General features: G+C 35.5%; 1 protein-coding gene across 1 annotated transcript in view; it reads right to left on the reverse strand.

Moving 5' to 3' along the window:
- DNAH12 (dynein axonemal heavy chain 12) overlaps positions 1-18,147 on the reverse strand; it is a 232,994-nt gene that overhangs the window by 161,361 nt on the left and 53,486 nt on the right. Inside the window, exons 11-13 of the mRNA XM_022572785.3 lie at positions 17,984-18,140; positions 17,239-17,330; positions 497-675 (exon numbers count right to left, since the gene is read on the reverse strand). Of these exons, the coding sequence (XP_022428493.2) occupies positions 497-675; positions 17,239-17,330; positions 17,984-18,140 (428 nt within the window). The remainder of the gene's footprint in view (positions 1-496; positions 676-17,238; positions 17,331-17,983; positions 18,141-18,147) is intronic.

Genomic DNA, 18,147 nt, shown 5'->3' on the forward strand with positions numbered 1-18,147 from the left:
TTTAAACAAAATAAAAAACAATGTGAGACAAATAAAACACATTTGCATGACACATTCAGCTAGTAGGCCACTAGTTCATGAATCCAATCTATAGCCATCCTGCCAACTAGGTATTACTGTCTCCATTTTACAGATGCAAAAAATAAACTAGGTGACACAATAAGTCAATATCATGGTCAGGAATGATCCCAGATCTTCCCAATATCACTGAAAGTCTATGGTTTTTTCATTACCATGCAACCTGTATCCAAAAGCTGATGTATGTCAATTTCTTTTTTTAAAAAAATCCTGGGTTGCCTCAAAACTAGTCTCAAACAGTATCAAACGAAAAGAAACCAAACCAACAAGACTATAACGAAACCCTCTTAGGAAGTAGCTATGGAGAAAAACTTGCAAGTACTTATATTTTAATCTTTTATTTTTAAACAAGAATTGTTACTAGCAAACTATTTCTTTTAGCCCTATAATTCTGAGTTTGGCAACTAATTCTACTTACCTTTCATTTTCTTTCCTATGTTTTGAAGCTATGTCATTTAGTAATATGTTTGCAAAGGCTTTTGCTTTGTTTGTTAGGCCTGTCTTCAAACCTTCACAATCCAAACGGACCATAGGAAAATGAGCCCACTGAGGCAAAAGCATTATTTCTGAAGCAAGACTGAAAAATTTTCCTACAAACTTAAAAAAAAGGATTTAAAACAAAAATGCTTAGAATTTTTAAATTCAGCTGTGATTTTATAGTACAGTATTATGGTGAAATTCTTAATTATATGATATAAATGTAAATTCATTTCTTTTTGTTAAGTGACTAATATTTTTTCCATTATCGCATGAATCTTTTTTCACCTGTCCTTTCATTAAGGAATTGACAAATCTACCAGTAAATATCCAATACGATGACATTTATAGCATCAATATCTGGACATGACACAAGGTGAAATTTCCCTCAGTAACTATTAAAAAAATTATCATCAAAGCCAACTCATCTCTTGGTTGAAAAACAAACCTGTATCATGTGACAATTTGTGTAGCTGACTAATATCAATACTTGCTTGTGCCATTACTGAGGCCTCACTGAAAATCCTAATTCAATCTTCAGGAAAATAAATAAAAGAAATTTTTTGGTTTGGGTCAAAATAATCCAGGAGAGAAACATTGTGCCCTGCTGTTACTAACATTCCAAGATATTGGAATTTATACAAATTCCTAATACCCAGACACTGGGATAATTTTTTAAAATTGAGCCAAGTAGTATGGAATAAAACCTGGCAAGCTATGTTGTGATAAGTTTTATGGAAAGTGAAACATATCTACCAACTTTGGGTAACTTTGACTTAATTTCACAATCCATTTTTTTTATTCCTTTTTTTTTTTTTTTTTTTAATTTTTTGGCCATGTCGCATGGCATGTGGGATCTTAGTTCCCTGACCAGGGATTGAACCCACACACCCTGCAGTGGAAGCAGGAGTCTTAACCACTGGACCATCAGGGAAGTCCCTCACAATCCATCTTTAATGTTGCCTCTACCTTCCTCCTCACCTCATCTCCAGCCTCCACCAAAAGGCCTCACATTCCTTTTATTCTTCCTTAAGGAGACTTTTTCTTCATTTCCCTCTCTCTCAAATCTACCCTATTTTTATAGTCTCCAGTATTTAGTGGTTTGGGCTTAAATTTTTCAATGTTTAAAGGAAATGAGGATATTAATTAGTTAGTTTAAAGACCATACTCAGTAGTCTTGGGTTTTGGTTAAAAATATACCAAATAGAGAGTTGATAGAGCTGATGGCACCTGAGAAGGGAGAAAAGATGTTTTCTCATTCTCAAAGGCCATCATCCAGTTTTTCAGGGATGTAATTAACAGATATGGAAAATAAAATGGGCTGAATCAAAGAAAACATGGCAACTGGAAACAACACAAATGTCCATTTACAGTAGAATTGATGGCATATTCATATATTGGAGTGCTATGCTATAATAAACTAGGACTATATGCAAAATATGGATGAATTTCATAATGATGAAAGACTAAAAACACAAAAAATACATGTAATATGATACCTTTCATATAAACTTACCATGGGCAAAACTAAACTATATTATTTAAGAATGCATACATAGGTGGTAACTATAAAGAACAGCAAGAAATGTCAGGATAATAGTTCCCAATAAAGAAGGGGGAAGTTTATGGTTGGAAAGAGGCACATGGGTGGCTTCTGGAATACTGCAAAATTCTAACTCTTAATCTAGGTAGTTATTAAGTTATAATTACCTATAAATCGGTACATATATGCTTTACATGATTTTTGTATTATATTACACTTTTTAATGGAATATTTTAAACGTACAAAAGTAGGTAAAATGTACCCATTTTCCAGCTTCAACCATTACGAACTCATGGCCAATCTTGTTTTCTCTATACCTCTAACCACTCCCCTTCTGTTTTATTTTTACAAAAATCCCAAGCATCATATCATTTCCTCTACATATATGTGTAGTTCATAATTTTTTATTTCTCCCAAATAGGCATACTATTCACAACTATAGTATGTCATAATTGACAAAAAGTCCAGGGGTAGATCACTAAACCTAAAAGTAAATTTTTATATAGTTATGTAAACCATCCAGAAATTATGAAATTCTATAAAATTTCACAGCAAAATACTAGGCCGAAGAAGACAGTCACTGTGAAACCCAATGAAACATGTTCCCAGCCTAGAGATTTAGGGTTTCCAGATGCTAAAAGTTATGGCCAGGATCAAAAAATTTAGCTGTTAGCTCAAAGAATATTTATTGTGCCTATTCTCTGAAGAACATTGTATTGAGATATATGGTAAAATACAAATGAAAGAGAATATACCATCACTGATTTTATGAAAGTAATAATGCATTTATGAATCCATTATGTATTTTTATAAACACACAAAAACCAAATAAGGTATAAAGTATGCAAATTAGAAAAAACATACAATCATCTCATAGATACAGAAAAAGCATTTAATGAGACTGGTTTAAGATGGCGGAGTAGAAGGACATGCTCTCACTCCCTCTTGCAAGAACACCAGAATCACAACTAACTGCTGAACAATCATCAATAGGAAGACACTGGAACTCACCAAAAAAGATGCCCCATATCCAAAGACAAAGGAGAAGCCACAGTAAGAAGGTAGGAGGGGCGCAATCACAATAAAATCAAATCCCATAACCTCTGGGTGGGTGACTCACAAACTGGAGAACAATTATACCACAGAAGTCCACCCACTGGAATGGAGGGTCTGAGCCCCACGTCAGGCTTCCCAACCTAGGGGTCTGGCAATGGGAGGAGGAATTCCTAGAGAATCAGGCTTTGAAGCCTAGTGGGATTTGATTGCAGGACTTTGACAGGACTGGGGGAAACAGAGACTCCACTCTTGGAGTGAACACACAAAATAGTGTGTGCATCAGGACCCCGGGGAAGGATCAGTGACCCCATAGGAGACTGAACAAGACCTACCTGCTAGTGTTGGAGGGTCTCCTGCAGAGGCGGGGGGTGGCTGTGTCTCACCGTGAGGACAAGGACACTGGCAGCAAAAGTTCTGGGAAGCACTCCTTGGCAAGAGCCCTCCCAGAGTCTGCCATTAGCCCCACAAAAGAGCCTGGGTAGGCTCCAGTGTTGGGTCACCTCAGGCCAAACAACCAACAGGGAGGGAAGCCAGCCCCACCCATCAGCAGACAAGCAGATTAAAGTTTTACTGAGCTCTGTCCACCAGACCAACAGCCAGCTCTACCCACCACCAGCCCCTCCCATCAGAAAACTTGCACAAGCCTCTTAGACAGCCTCATCCACCAGAAGGCAGACAGCAGAAGCAAGAAGAACTACAATCCTGCAGGCTGTGGAACAGAAGCCACATTCACAGAAAGATAGACAAGATGAAAAGGCAGAGGGCTATGTACCAGATGAAGGAACAAGATAAAACCCCAGAAAAACAACTAAATGAAGTGGAGATAGGCAACATTCCAGAAAAAAAATTCAGAATAATGATAGTGAAGAAGATCCAGGACCTCGGAAAAAGAATGGAGGCAAAGATTGAGAAGATGCAAGAAATGTTTAACAAAGATCTAGAAGAATTAAAGAATAAGCAAACAGAGATGAACAATACAATAACTGAAATAAAAACTACACTAGAAGGAATCAATAGCAGAATAACTGAGGCAGAAGAATGGATAAGTGACCTGGAAGACAGAATGGTGGAATTCACTGCTGCAGAACAGAATAAAGAAAAAAGAATGAAAAGAAATGAAGACAGCCTAAGAGACCTCTGGGACAACATTAAACACAACAACATTCGTATTTAGGGGTCCCAGAAGAAGACAGAGAGAAAGGACCCCAGAAAATATTTCAAGAGGTTATAGTCAAAAATTTCCCTAACATGGGAAAGAAAATAGTCACCCAAGTCCAGCAAGGGCAGAGAGTCCCACACAGGATAAACTAAAAGAGAAACATGCCAAGACAGATAGTAATCAAATTGGAAAAATTAAAGACAAAGAAAAATCATTGAAAGCAGCAAGGGAAAAATGACAAATAACATACAAGGGAACTCCCACAAGTTTAACAGCTGATTTCTCAGCAGAAATTCTACAGGCCAGAAAGGAGTGGCAGGACATATTTAAAGTGATAAAAGGGAAGAAACTACAACCAAGATTACTGTACCCAGCAAGGATCTCATTCAGATTCAACAGAGAAATCAAAAGCTTTACAGACAAGCAAAAGCTAAGAGAATTCAGCACCACCAACAGCTCTACAAAAAATGCTAAAGGAACGTCTCTAAGTGGAAAACACAAAAGAAGAAAACGACCTACAAAAACAAACCCAAAACACTTAAGAAAATGGTAATAGTAACATACATGTCGATAATTACCTTAAATGTGAATGGATTAAATGCTCCAACCAAAAGACACAGGCTTGCTGATGGAAACAAAAACAAGACCCATATATATGCTGTCTACAAGAGACCCACTTCAGACCTAGGGACACATACAGACTGAAAGTGAGGGGATGGAAAAAGATATTCCAAGCAAATGGAAATCAAAAGAATGCTGGAGTAGCAATACTCATATCAGATAAAATAGACTTTAAAATAAAGAATGTTACAAGAAACAAGGAAGGACACTACATAATGATCAAGGGATCAATCCAAGAAGGAGATATAACAATTATAAATATATATGCACCCAATACAGGAGCACCTCAATACATAAGGCAACTGCTAAGAACTATAAAAGAGGAAATCGACAGTAACACAGTAAGAGTGGGGGACTTTAACACCTCACTTACAACAATGGAGAGATAATCCAGACAGAAAATTAATAAGGAAACACAAGCTTTTAAATGACACAATAGACCAGATAGATTTAGTTGATATTTATAGGACATTCTATCCAAAAACAGCAGATTACACTTTCTTCTCAAGTGCACATGAAATATTCTCCGGGATAGATCAAATCTTGGGTCACAAATCAAGCTTCAGTAAATTTAAGAAAATTGAAATCATACCAAGCATCTTTTCTGACCACAAAGCTAAGAAATTACAAATCAATTACAGGGAAAAAAAGGTAAAAACACAGAAACATGGAGGCCAAATAATACATTACTAAATAACCAAGAGATCACTGAAGAAATCAAAGAGGAAATCAAAAAATACCTAGAGACAATGACAATGAAAACACAACGATCCAAAACCTATGGGATGCAGCAAAAGCAGTTCTAAGAGGGAAGTTTATAGCTATACACCCTACCTCAAGAAACAAGAAAAATCTCAAATAAGCAATGTAACCTTACACCTAAAGGAACTAGAAAAAGAAGAACAAATAAAACCCAAAGTTAGCAGAAGGAAAGAAATCATAAAGATCAGAGCAGAAATAAATGAAATAGAGACAAAGAAAACAATAGCAAAGATCAATAAAACAAAAAACTGGGTATTTGAGAAGATAAACAAAATTGATAAACCGTTAGCCAGACTCATCAAGAAAAAGAGGGAGAGGACTCAAATCAATAAAATTAGAAATGAAAAAGGAGAAGTTACAACAGACACCACATAAATACAAAGCATCCTAAGAGACTACTACAAGCAACTCTATGCCAATAAAATGGACAACCTAGAAGAAATGGACAAATTCCTAGAAAGGTATAACCCTCCAAGACTGAACCAGGAATAAATAGAAAATATGAACAGACCAATCACAAGTAATGAAATTGAAACTGTGATTAAAAATCTTCCAACAAACAAAAGTCCAGGACCAGATGGCCTCACAGGTGAATTCTATCGAACATTTAGAGAAGACCTAACACCTATCCTTCTCAAACTCTTCCAAAAAACTGCAGAGGAAGGATCACCCCAATCTCATTCTATGAGGCCACCATCACCCTGATACCAAAACCAGACAAAGATACTACAAAAAAAGAAAATTACAGACCAATATCACTGATGAATATAGATGCAAAAATCCTCAACAAAATACTAGCAAACAGAATCCAGCAACACATTAAAAGGATCATACACCATGATCAAGTGGGGTTTATCCCACAGATGCAAGGATTCTTCAATATATGCAAATCAATCAATGTGATACACCATATTAACAAACTGAAGAATAAAAACCATCTGATCATCTCAATAGAGGCAGAAAAAGCTTCTGACAAAATTCAACACAATTTATGATAAAAACCTTCCAGAAAGTGGGAATAGAGGGAACTTACCTCAACATAATAAAGGCCATATATGACAAACCCACAACAAACATCATTCTCAATGGTGAAAAACTGAAAGCATTTCCTCTAAGATCAGGGACAATGGCAATCAGAGAAGAAAAAGAAGTAAAACGAAGACAAATTGGAAAAGAAGAGTTAAAACTGTCACTGTTTGCAGATGACATGATACTATACATAGAGAATCCTAAAGATGCCACCAGAAAAGTACTAGAGCTAATCAATGAATTTGGTAAAGTTGCAGGACACAAAATTAATTCACAGAAATCTCTTGCATTCCTATACACTAATGATGAAAAATCTGAAAGAGAAATTAAGGAAACACTCCCATTTACCATTGCAACAAAAAGAATAAAATACCTAGGAATAAACCTACCTAGGGAGACAAAAGACCTGTATGCAGAAAACTATAAGACACTGATGAAAGGAATTAAAGATGATACCAACAGATGGAGAGATATACCATGCTCTTGGATTGGAAGAATCAATATTGTGAAAATGACTATACTACCCAAAGCAATCTACAGATTCAATGCAAGCCCTATTAAATTACCAATGGTATTTTTTACAGAACTAGAACAAAAAATCTTAAAATTTGTATGGAGACACAAAAGACCCCGAATAGCCAAAGCAGTCTTGAGGGTAGAAAACCGAGCTGGAGGAATCAGACTCCCTGACTTCAGACTATAAAAAAAAGCTACAGTAATCAAGACAATATGGTACTGGCACAAAAACAGAACTATAGATCAATGGAACAGGATAGAAAGCCCAGAGATAAACCTACGCACCTATGGTCAACTAATCTATGACAAAGGAGGCAAGGATATACAATGGAGAAAAGACAGTCTCTTCAATAAGTGGTGCTGGGAAAACTGGACAGCTACATGTAAAACAATGGAATTAGAACACTCCCTAACACCATATACAAAAATAAACTCAAAATGGATTCGAGACCTAAATGTAAGACTGGACACTATAAAACTCTTAGAGGAAAACATAGGAAGAACACTTTTTGACATAAATCACAGCAAGATCTTTTTTGATCCACCTCCTAGAGTAATGGAAATAAAACCAAAAATAAACAAACGGGACCTAATGAAACTTCAAAGTTTTTGCACAGCAAAGGAAACCATAAGCAAGACGAAAAGACAATCCTCAGAATGGGAGAAAATATTTGCAAACAAATCAACAGACAAAGTATTAATCTCCAAAATATATAAACAGCTCATGTAGCTCAATATTAAAAAAACAAACACCCCAATCAAAAAACAGGCAGAAGACCTAAATAGACATTTCTCCAAAGAAGACACACAGATGGCCAAGAGGCACATGACAAGCTGCTCAACATCATTAATTATTAGAGAAATGCAAATCAAAACTACAATGAGGTATCACCTCACACCAGTTAGAATGGGCATCATCAGAAAATCTACAAACAACAAATGCTGGAGAGGGTGTGGAGAAAAGGGAACCAACCCTTTTACACTGTTGGTGGGAATGTAAATTGATATAGCCACTATGGAGAACAGTATGGAGGTCCCTTAAAAAACTAAAAATAGAATTACCATATGACCCAGCAACCCCACTACTGGGCATATACCCTGAGAAAACCATAATTCAAAAAGTCACATGCATCCCAATGTTCATTGCAGCACTATTTACAACAGCCAGGTCATGGAACCACCCTAAATGCCCATCGACAGATGAATGGATAAAGAAGATGTGGTACATATATACAATGGAATATTACTTAGCCATAAAGAGGAATGAAATTCAGTCATTTGTAGAGACGTGGATGGACCCAGAGACTGTCATACAGAGTGAAGTAAGTCATAAAGAGAAAAACAAGTATCGTATATTAACGCATGTATGTGGAACCTAGAAAAATGGTACATATGAACTGGTTTGCAGGGCAGAAATTGAGACACAGAAGTAGAGAACAAATGTATGGACATCAAGGGGAGAAAGCGGCGGGAGGTGGTGGTGGTGGTATGATGAATTGGGAGACTGGGATTGACAAGTTCACACTGATGTGTATTAAATGGATGACTAATAACAACCTGCTGTATAAAAAAATAAATAAAATTAATTTTTTTTAAAAAAGCATTTAACAAAATCTATCACTCTTTTGTGGTAATAGCACTTAACAAACCAGGAATAGTAGCCAACGTCCTCAGCTTGATAAAGAGTATCTAGGAAAAATCTACAACTAATATTATATTTAATGGTTTAAAAAATAATGTTTTCCCTCTAAGATCAAGAACAAAAAGGGTATCTACTCCCACTACTTCAACTCAACATTATACCAGGGGTACTAGCCAGGGTAATTAAGCAGAAAAAAAAATGAGGCATCCATATTAAAAAGGGAGAAATAAGACAATCTCTACTTGCAAATGACATATTATATATAGAAAACCCTACACAATATACACACATACACATAAAACTATGAAGATTAATAAAGTTCAACAAGTTTGCAGGATGTAAGACCAATATACAAAAATCAATTGTATTTCTAGACATTAACAATCAACAATACAAAAATGAAATTAAGAAAACAATTCCATGTATAACATCTTCAAAAAATAGAATACTTAGCAATTATATTTTATGAAACAAGTACAAGACTTATAGAACACAAAAATGTTGGGGGAAAATGGAAAAGCACTATATGATGGACTGAAATGATACAGACCAGCCTCCCTGTAACCTATTAGAAATATGCTCTATTATGTTCAAGAATGTAAAATAAAATGTGAACATAGTAAAGCAAAAATAATATTTACAAAAAAATTTGGAAAATACAATATCTGAAACAAAAATGTTACTTAAGTAACAGCAGTTTAACACCAGAGAAGAAAGGATAAATGTATTTATTTATTTATTTATTTTGATTTATTATTTTTGGCTGCGTTGGGTCTTCATTGCTGTGCACGGGCTTTCTCTAGTTGCGGCGAGCGGGGGCTACTTTTCGTTGCGGTGAGAGGGCTTCTCATTGTAGTGGCTTCTCTTGTTGCGGAGCACAGGCTGTAGGCGTGCAGGCTTCAGTAGTTGTGGCTCGAGGGCTCAGTAGTTGTGGCTCACAGGCTCTAGAGCACAGGCTCAGTAGTTATGGCACACAGGCTGAGTTGCTCCACGGCATGTGGGATCTTCCTGGACCAGGGCTTGAACCTGTGTACCCTGCATTGGCAGGCGGATTCTTAACCACTGCGCCACCAGGAAAGCCCTTAGTGTACTTAAAATGATGGAAAAGAACTATCCAAAATGAAGTATAGAGAGAAGAAACTGAAAACTCTGAACAGAACCTCAGTAACCTCTGGAATAATATCAAACAGTCTAATATACATGAAATTGGAATTCCATAATTGGGGGAAGGAGGCAAACAAAAAAATTTGAAGTAATAATGTCTGAATATTTTCCAAGTTTGATAAGAACTAAACAGACCTAAGAATCTCAACAGTATTTCTTCTCAAACAAAAGAAATAAAAAAGAAACAATATAAAAGCACTTCACAATCAAATAGCTGAGAAACAACAAAAAAGAGAAAATCTTAAAAGAAGCCAGATTTTTTAAATTACAGAAAGAAACCCAGAAAACACTTCCAGCATGACAACATGAGGAGCTCTGTGGACCTGCTCCCCAGTGAAACTGGTGAAAATTATTTTAAAAACAAGCATTTAATTTAAAGCCTCTGGAAATGGTCATAAGAGTATACAGAAAATGAAGAAACATCTATTCACGAAAATCTATGAATATTTGGTAAGAAAAGTGAGAATCTGTGGTATTTGAACCTGGATTGCTCCCTCCCTCCGTGTTCCCAGCTCAGCAAGGTTGATACTCCACTCCAGATAAGTGTACTCAAGAACACAGGGCTATCTTTCCACACAGGTTCCAGCTGGAGGGCTTAAATAGCTGTTGATAAAGCTACGTTCTTGGTGAGTACAATTAGAAGGTGGGGACTCCCTTGTTCCACCCAGATACCACTCATGGAAGGAAGGGTCTACCTTGGTCATGGTACCACTGAGAATACTGAGACATCAATCACACTTTCCCTGGCTGGTAAGGTGGTGGTTCCACATCAGAAGAAAGACAGGAAAACCTCAGGTTACGGCTCTTCACTCCACTGAGGGTTCAACCCCTTCAGTGGGATTGTCACTGAGAGAAGCATGTCACTATCCCCATTCCCAGCTCCAGGGCCTTGGCTCAGAGATTTTGCCTGGAAGTGAAGGGGAAGCAGGTCATAAAATAGATACCTCCTAATCTTTTCCCAAAGGAATTGACTTCATTTGCAATAGAGCATGGAAAAGTTCAAGCCTAAGTGTGCCCTCAAAAACATTGGAGGTTGTGGTAGGGAGCAACTGTGAGGAAGATTCAGGGATTTGGTGAAGATTTGGGCTAAATCACAGACCGGCTAGTTTGAGGGAGAGAGCCAGGGAAGGAGACTGCTGGTAGAAGCCCTCCTAGGGTAGAATAACTATCAAACACTGACCCTGGGAACTGCTCTTTCAAGGGAGTCTGAATTTGATTAATCAGTAGAGCAATTTATACTTCCATGGCATTGTTGAAAACAATACAGCAATTAGCCAACAAAAAGTGAAAACTAACAGCTATGTGTGGCCAGAGAAAGAGAGAAGAAAGCCATTTGAAAGCATGGCCTCCCAGGAAGACTTTGGGCACACCAAAAGCTGTGGCTCCTGAAGGAGCAACATCAAAGGCTTAACACTTCAGAGGGTGGGGGAGAGAAACAGGCTTCACTAAAATAATCTACCCAGTCACTAAACAAATAAACAAGCAAATAAAAATAACAAACTGGAAGGGGGAACAGGGCCTAGAGTTGCTAAAATATATTATCTAAAATGTTCAGATTCCAACAGAAAATTATGAGACATACAAAGAAACAAGAAAGTAGGACCCATACACTGGTTTTAAAAAACGCAGGCAACAGAAACTGCCTGTCAGCACAACCAAAACCAATCGAATTTAACAGAAAAAAACTTGAAAGTTGCCATTACAAATATGTTCAAAGAATTAAAGGAAATCATGCTTAAAGAAGTAAAGGAAGGTACAATGACCATGTCTCATCAGATAGATGAAAGGTTTAGAAATTATACATTAAAAAAAAAAGAACTAAATGGAAATTTTGGAGTTGAAAAGTACAAAAACTGAAATGGAAAATTCTCTAGAGAGGCTCAACAGTAGATGTGAACTGACAGAAGAAAGAACTAGCAAACTTGAAGGTAGGTTGATAGAATTTATGCAATCCAAAAAACAAATGGAAAAAAAAATGAAGAAAAAACCAGAGCCTCTGTTAAATATGGGACATGATTAAGTGGACCAATGCATGTGTAACGAAGAAGGAAGCACAAGAGAGAAAGAAGCACAAAAAATATTCAAGACCACAATAGCTGAAAGATTCCCAAACTGATTGAAAAACACCAATCTACACATCCAATAGTTCAAAGCACTTTAAGATAAATGCAAAGAGATTCAGAAACAGACACATGATAGCAAAAATACAGAAAGCCAACGACAAGGAGAAAATCTTGAATCAGCAAGAGTTAAAAACTGTCAACCAAGAATTCTAAATCCAGAAAAGCTATCTTTCAAATATCAAGATAAAATAAAGATATTTCCAGATATACAAAAACTGAGAGAATTTTTTAAGCAGACCTGTCCTATAAGAAATACTAATGGGACTTCCTCAGGTTGAAAGCAAGTAACCCCAGATGACGATTCAAATTCGTAAGGAAAAACAAAGAGTACAAGTAAAACAAATTACGTAAGTATAAAAGATAGTATAAGTACATATTTTTCTCCCTCTTTCTCTTAACCAATATTAAAAAGAGATGTATAAAATAATATGTATAATACACATCATATATATTTATATTATATTTAATGCATAAAATAACATGTACAATAATGTATTGTTGGGCATCTAACATACAGAAATGTAAATATATTTTAAACATAAACATAAGAGTACAAAGAAGAAAGGTGGAGGCAAAGCTGTACTGGGCTAAGGAAATGACTACAGGTGGTAAAGTAATAATTATAACAATGTATTGTTGGGCTTGTAACATTAATATATGTAATATGTATAACAATAATACCGCAAAAAGGGGGAAAGGGTATAGAACTATATAGGAATAATGTTTCTATATCTCACTGGAATTAAGCTAGCATAAATCTGAAGCTATTTAAGTTAGGCTTCTCTCATAAGCCCTAGAATAAACACTGAAAAAAACTTTTTTAAAAATTGAAAAAAATCATTAAAGAAACGTAATTGCTTCATTAGAAAATATTCATTTAATGTAAAAGAAAGCAGTAAAAGAGGAAGAATAGAAGAACAAAAAAGACATGAGACATATAGAAAACAAAAAGTAAAATAGCAGACAGAAATAAAACTATATTAATAATACTAAAAGTGAATAAATGACCAGGACTTCCCTGGCAGTCCAGTGGTTAGGACTCCACACTTCCACTGCAGGGCCCCAGGCTTCGATCCCTGGTTGGGTAACTAAGATTCTGCATGCTGTGCAGTGCAGCCAAAAAAAAAAGAAATTCAGTTCAATCCTAATCAAAATCCCAGCTGGCTTCTTTATAGAAACTGATTTTGAAATGTACACGGAAATACAGAAAACATAGAGTATTCAAAATAGTTTTGAAAAAGAAGAAAAAAGTAGAGAACTTATAATTAATACCTAATTTTAAAACTTACTGTAAAACTGCAGAAATCAAGATTATGGTATTGACATCAGAATAGATCTATAAATCAATGGAAAAGAATATAAAATCCAGAAATAGACCCACAAACATAGAGTCAATTGAATTTCAATAAAGATGTCGAGATAATTTAATGGGGAAAAGACGGTATTTTCTTTTTTTTGTTTTTGGCTGTGTTGGGTCTTCATTGCTGCACACAGGCTTTCTCTAGTGTGGCGAGCAGAGGTTACTCTTCATTGAGGTACGCGGGGTTCTCAGTGCAGTGGCTTCTCTTGCTGTGGAGCACAGGCTCTAGGCGTGTGGACTTCAGTAGTTGTGGCGCATGGGCTCAGTAGTTGTGGCATGTGGGCGCTAGAGAATGCAGGCTTCAGTAGTTGCAGCGTGTGGGATCAGAAGTTGTGGCTCATGGGCTCCAGGTGCGTGGGCTTCAGTAGTTGTGGCACATGGGCTTAGATGCTCCTCAGCATGTGGGATCCTCCCAGAGCAGGGATCAAACCCCTGTCCCCTGCATTGGCAGGAGGATTCTTAACCACTGCGCAAACAGGGAAGTCCCAATGATGGTATTTTCAATCAATGATGTTGGTACAGCTTGATACCCACATGGAAAAAATCGAACCATGACTCATATTCCACACCATATGTTAAAATTATGTATGATGGGTAATGGACCTAAATGTAAAAGCTGAAACTATAAAACGTCTAGAAGAAAATATAGGCACAAATCTTTGTGACCATGGAGTAGGGAAACAAAAAGATAGACAGGACCTTAAAAAGAATGAACCTTAAAAGAAAAAACTGATAGACTGGAATTCAATAGAATTTAAAATGCCTGCTCCTTGAAAGACATGGTTACAAAAAGTGAAAAGTCAAGGCCCATACTGGGAGAAAATATTGCAAAACATTTTGCAGATAAAAGACTTTTAGCCAAAATATATAAAGACAGCTTAAAACTCAATAATAAGAATTTTATAATAATATAGCCCAATAAAATAAATCCATTATAATTAATAAGAATAAAAAACACAACTTAAAATATAAAAATTACTAGAACAGACACTTTATTTTTAAGAAGATACATGGGTGGAAAGTAATACATTAGAAGATGTTCAGCATCATTAGTCATCAGTGAAATACAAATTAAAACCACAATGAAACAACCAATGGGTCACTGAAGAAATCAAAAAATATCTGGAGACAAATGAAAATAGAAACACAATGATCCAAAATATATAGGGAAAACAAACTTTTGTTTACCAAAGGGGAAAGGGGGTTGGGGGATAACTTGGGAGTTTGAGATTAACAGATGCAAACTACTATATATAAATTAGATAAACAACAAGGTCCTACTGTAGAGCACAGGGAACTATATTCAATATCCTGCAATAAACAATAATGGAAAAGAATATGAAAAAGAATATTTATATATATGTATAGCTGAATCACTTTGCTGTACACCAGAAACTAATACAACATTGTAAATCAACTATACTTCAATAAAATATATATATATATGAGATACAGTAAAAGCAGTCCTAAGAGATAAATTATAGTGATACAAGCCTACCTCAGGAAACAAGGAAATCCTCAAATAAGCAATTTAACCTTACACCTAAAGGAACTACAAAAAGAAAAACAAAATCTAAAATTAGTAAAAGGAAAGAAATAAATATCAGAGTGGAAATAGAGATTTAAAAATTAATAGAAAAGATCAGTGAAAACAAGAGTTGGTTCTTTGAAAAGATAAACAAGATTGATAAACCTTTAGCCAAAATCATTAAGAAAAAAAGAGAGGGCCCAAATAAATAAAATCAGAAATAAAAGAGAAGTTACAACTGACTCATAGAAATACAAAGGATCACATGGCATTGTTACCAACAATTACAAGACAATAAAATGGACAACCTAGAAGAAATGGACAAATTTTGAGAAATGTACAATCTGCCAAGACTGAATAGGGTAAATATAAAATATGAACAGACCAATTACCAGTAAAGTAATTGAATCAATAATTTTAAAACTCCCAACAAACAAAAGTCCAGGACCAGACAGATTTGTAGGTAAATTCTACAAAACACTTAAGAGTTAACACCTATCCTCAAACTATTCCAAAAAATTGCAGAGGAAGGAATGCTTCCAAATTCATTACATGAGGCCAGCATCACCCTGATACCAAAACCAGAAAAAGACAACTGAAAAAAAGAAAATTACAGCCCAATATCACTGATGAACATAGATGCAAAAATCCTCAACAAAATATTATCAAACTGAATTCAACAATACATTAAAAGGGTCATATACCATGATCAAGTGGGATTTATCCCAAGGATGCAAGGATGATTTAATAACTGTAAATCAATCAATGTGATACACCATATTAACGGAATGAAGAATAAAAACCATCTGGTCATCTCAATAGGTGCAGAAAAATCTTTTGGCACAATGCAAATTCCATTTATGATAGCAACTGTCAAAAAAATGTGTATAGAAGAAACATACTTCAACATAATAAAGGCTATATTACACAGCCAATGTCATACTCAATGGTGAAAAGCTGAAAGCATTTCCTCTAAGATCAGGAGCAAGACAAGGATGCCCACTCTCACCACTTTTATTCAACATAGTATTGGAAGTCCTAGCCACAGCAAACAGACAAGAAAAAGAAATAAAGGGCATCCAAATTGGAAAGGAAGAAGTAAAACTGTCACTGTTTGCAGATGACATGATAACCCATATAGAAAATCCTAAAGACACCACCAAAATAGTGTAAGAAGTAATAAATAAATTCAGGGAAGTTGTAGGATGCAAAATTAATATACAGAAATCTGTTCTGTTTCTACATGTTAATAATGAACTATCAGAAGGAGAAGTTAAGAAAACAGTCTCATTTACAACTGCATCAAAAAGAATAAAATACCTAGTAATAAATCTAGCCAAGGATGTAAAAGACCTGTACTCTGAAAACTATAAGACATTGATGAAAGACATTGAATCAACACAAACAAATGGAAAGATATACCAGGCTCATGAAGTAAAAGAATTAATACTGTTAAAATGACCATACTTCCCAAGGCAATCTACATATTCAGTGCAAGCCTACCAAAGCATCAATGGCATTTTTCATAGAACTAGAACAATTAATTCTAAAATTTGTATGGAAACACAAAATACCCCATATATTGTTTCCCTAATTACCTACTCTTCAGCCATTTGGGGTTTATTTGACATTCTCTGAACACCTCTAAATACTTTTGGCCTTTTCTTATGTTACATTTCCTCTCTTCTCCAACTATAAACATCTACTTCAAAGTCCAGCCCACTTTTCACTTTTTCTAGAAACCTCCACCAATTTCCAAAAGCAAAAGTAACCATTCCTTCTTGTGAGCTTCCACAACACTTTGTCCCTATCTCCATTCTAGTACTAATCTCAATATATTACAGTTGTTATTTCGATGTCTGGCTTCCATGCCAAATACAAGCTCTTGAGGATAATGCTTACGTATTATTTATTTTTGCATCACCAAAATCTTGCTATGTCTCTGAATGTGATGAAAGATATTTTTGTGGAATCAATGAATGAGTTAAATGAATGACTAGGAAAAAAAAAAAAAAGAATGACTAGGGAAATTATTAGATGAACATATGAGTTTACTAAAATGACGTTTTGAATAAGAAATTCTGTTAACTTAGACTGAAGCATTTATTTTTTAGAACAAAAAGATCTTAATTTTAAAAAGAAATTCAAAGACATTAATGAAAAACAGAATTAACACTTACCTCTGTGTATTCATCAAAAGTATGATCTTCTGCCTGAAAAGTCTCTATCAGCTTAACTGCAGTCCCATCAAGGAGCCAATTGTATTTTTCAACTGAAAATTAATAATCTAACTTAAATCTCAGTAACATCCTCTTAAAAAGGTAAAGTGCTTGTTTTATATAGTCATAGAATGGAGTAGCCTATTCAATTAAATATTATTAATAGACTATTAACATACACTAATAGGAACAGACAGAATAACATAAAATAGACTTAATAAGCAAACCAGGTTAAATGCAAACTTTTAAAATAAAGATAATAGGGTATGTAAAATAACTTAGAGGTACAGATAAGCCAGTCAATAAAAGGTTTTGGTTAATAGAATGTCAAATAACAACTATCTATCCTGAGCCCATAACACACTTGAGGAGGCTACTGAGCTGCAGACTCTTCAAAACTATTCTTAGAAATTACCTTGCTTTTGCCCTTGATTTAACTTTCTCCTTATGCCAACAACTCTTCTCTCTACATTTTGGCTTTATGACCCTGCTCCAGTTAACATTCACTCTTTGGACTGAACAACAGAATTCAAGTTTCTTGGGTTTGATCCATGACTCTGCCAAAAGCCGTGCCTATGCTCACTGCTGGCTCTCTGCTCATTCATGACAGATCCAGACAACCAAATAACTGACCAAATTCTAGTAAAAATAAAATGGCATTCTTTTATGGCAAAAAAAGAGATATAATATTATGTGTCATATATACCATATGTCTCATAATGTTTTCTTGCACCTTCTAAGTTATGATGTACTGCCACCTTCAGTGTATCAAGAGCCCATTGTAACACATGTTCAGGAAGTTCTGTGTCAAGACTCACAGTTGTTGAAGTTCCTGATAGCCAAGAGGGTACTGTTTGGACATTCTAACAT

Source organism: Delphinapterus leucas, chromosome 10, assembly GCF_059928025.1.
Source record: "Delphinapterus leucas isolate spDelLeu-1000000601 "Yukka" chromosome 10, BTC_Dleu_Yukka2, whole genome shotgun sequence".
NCBI lineage: Eukaryota > Metazoa > Chordata > Mammalia > Artiodactyla > Monodontidae > Delphinapterus > Delphinapterus leucas.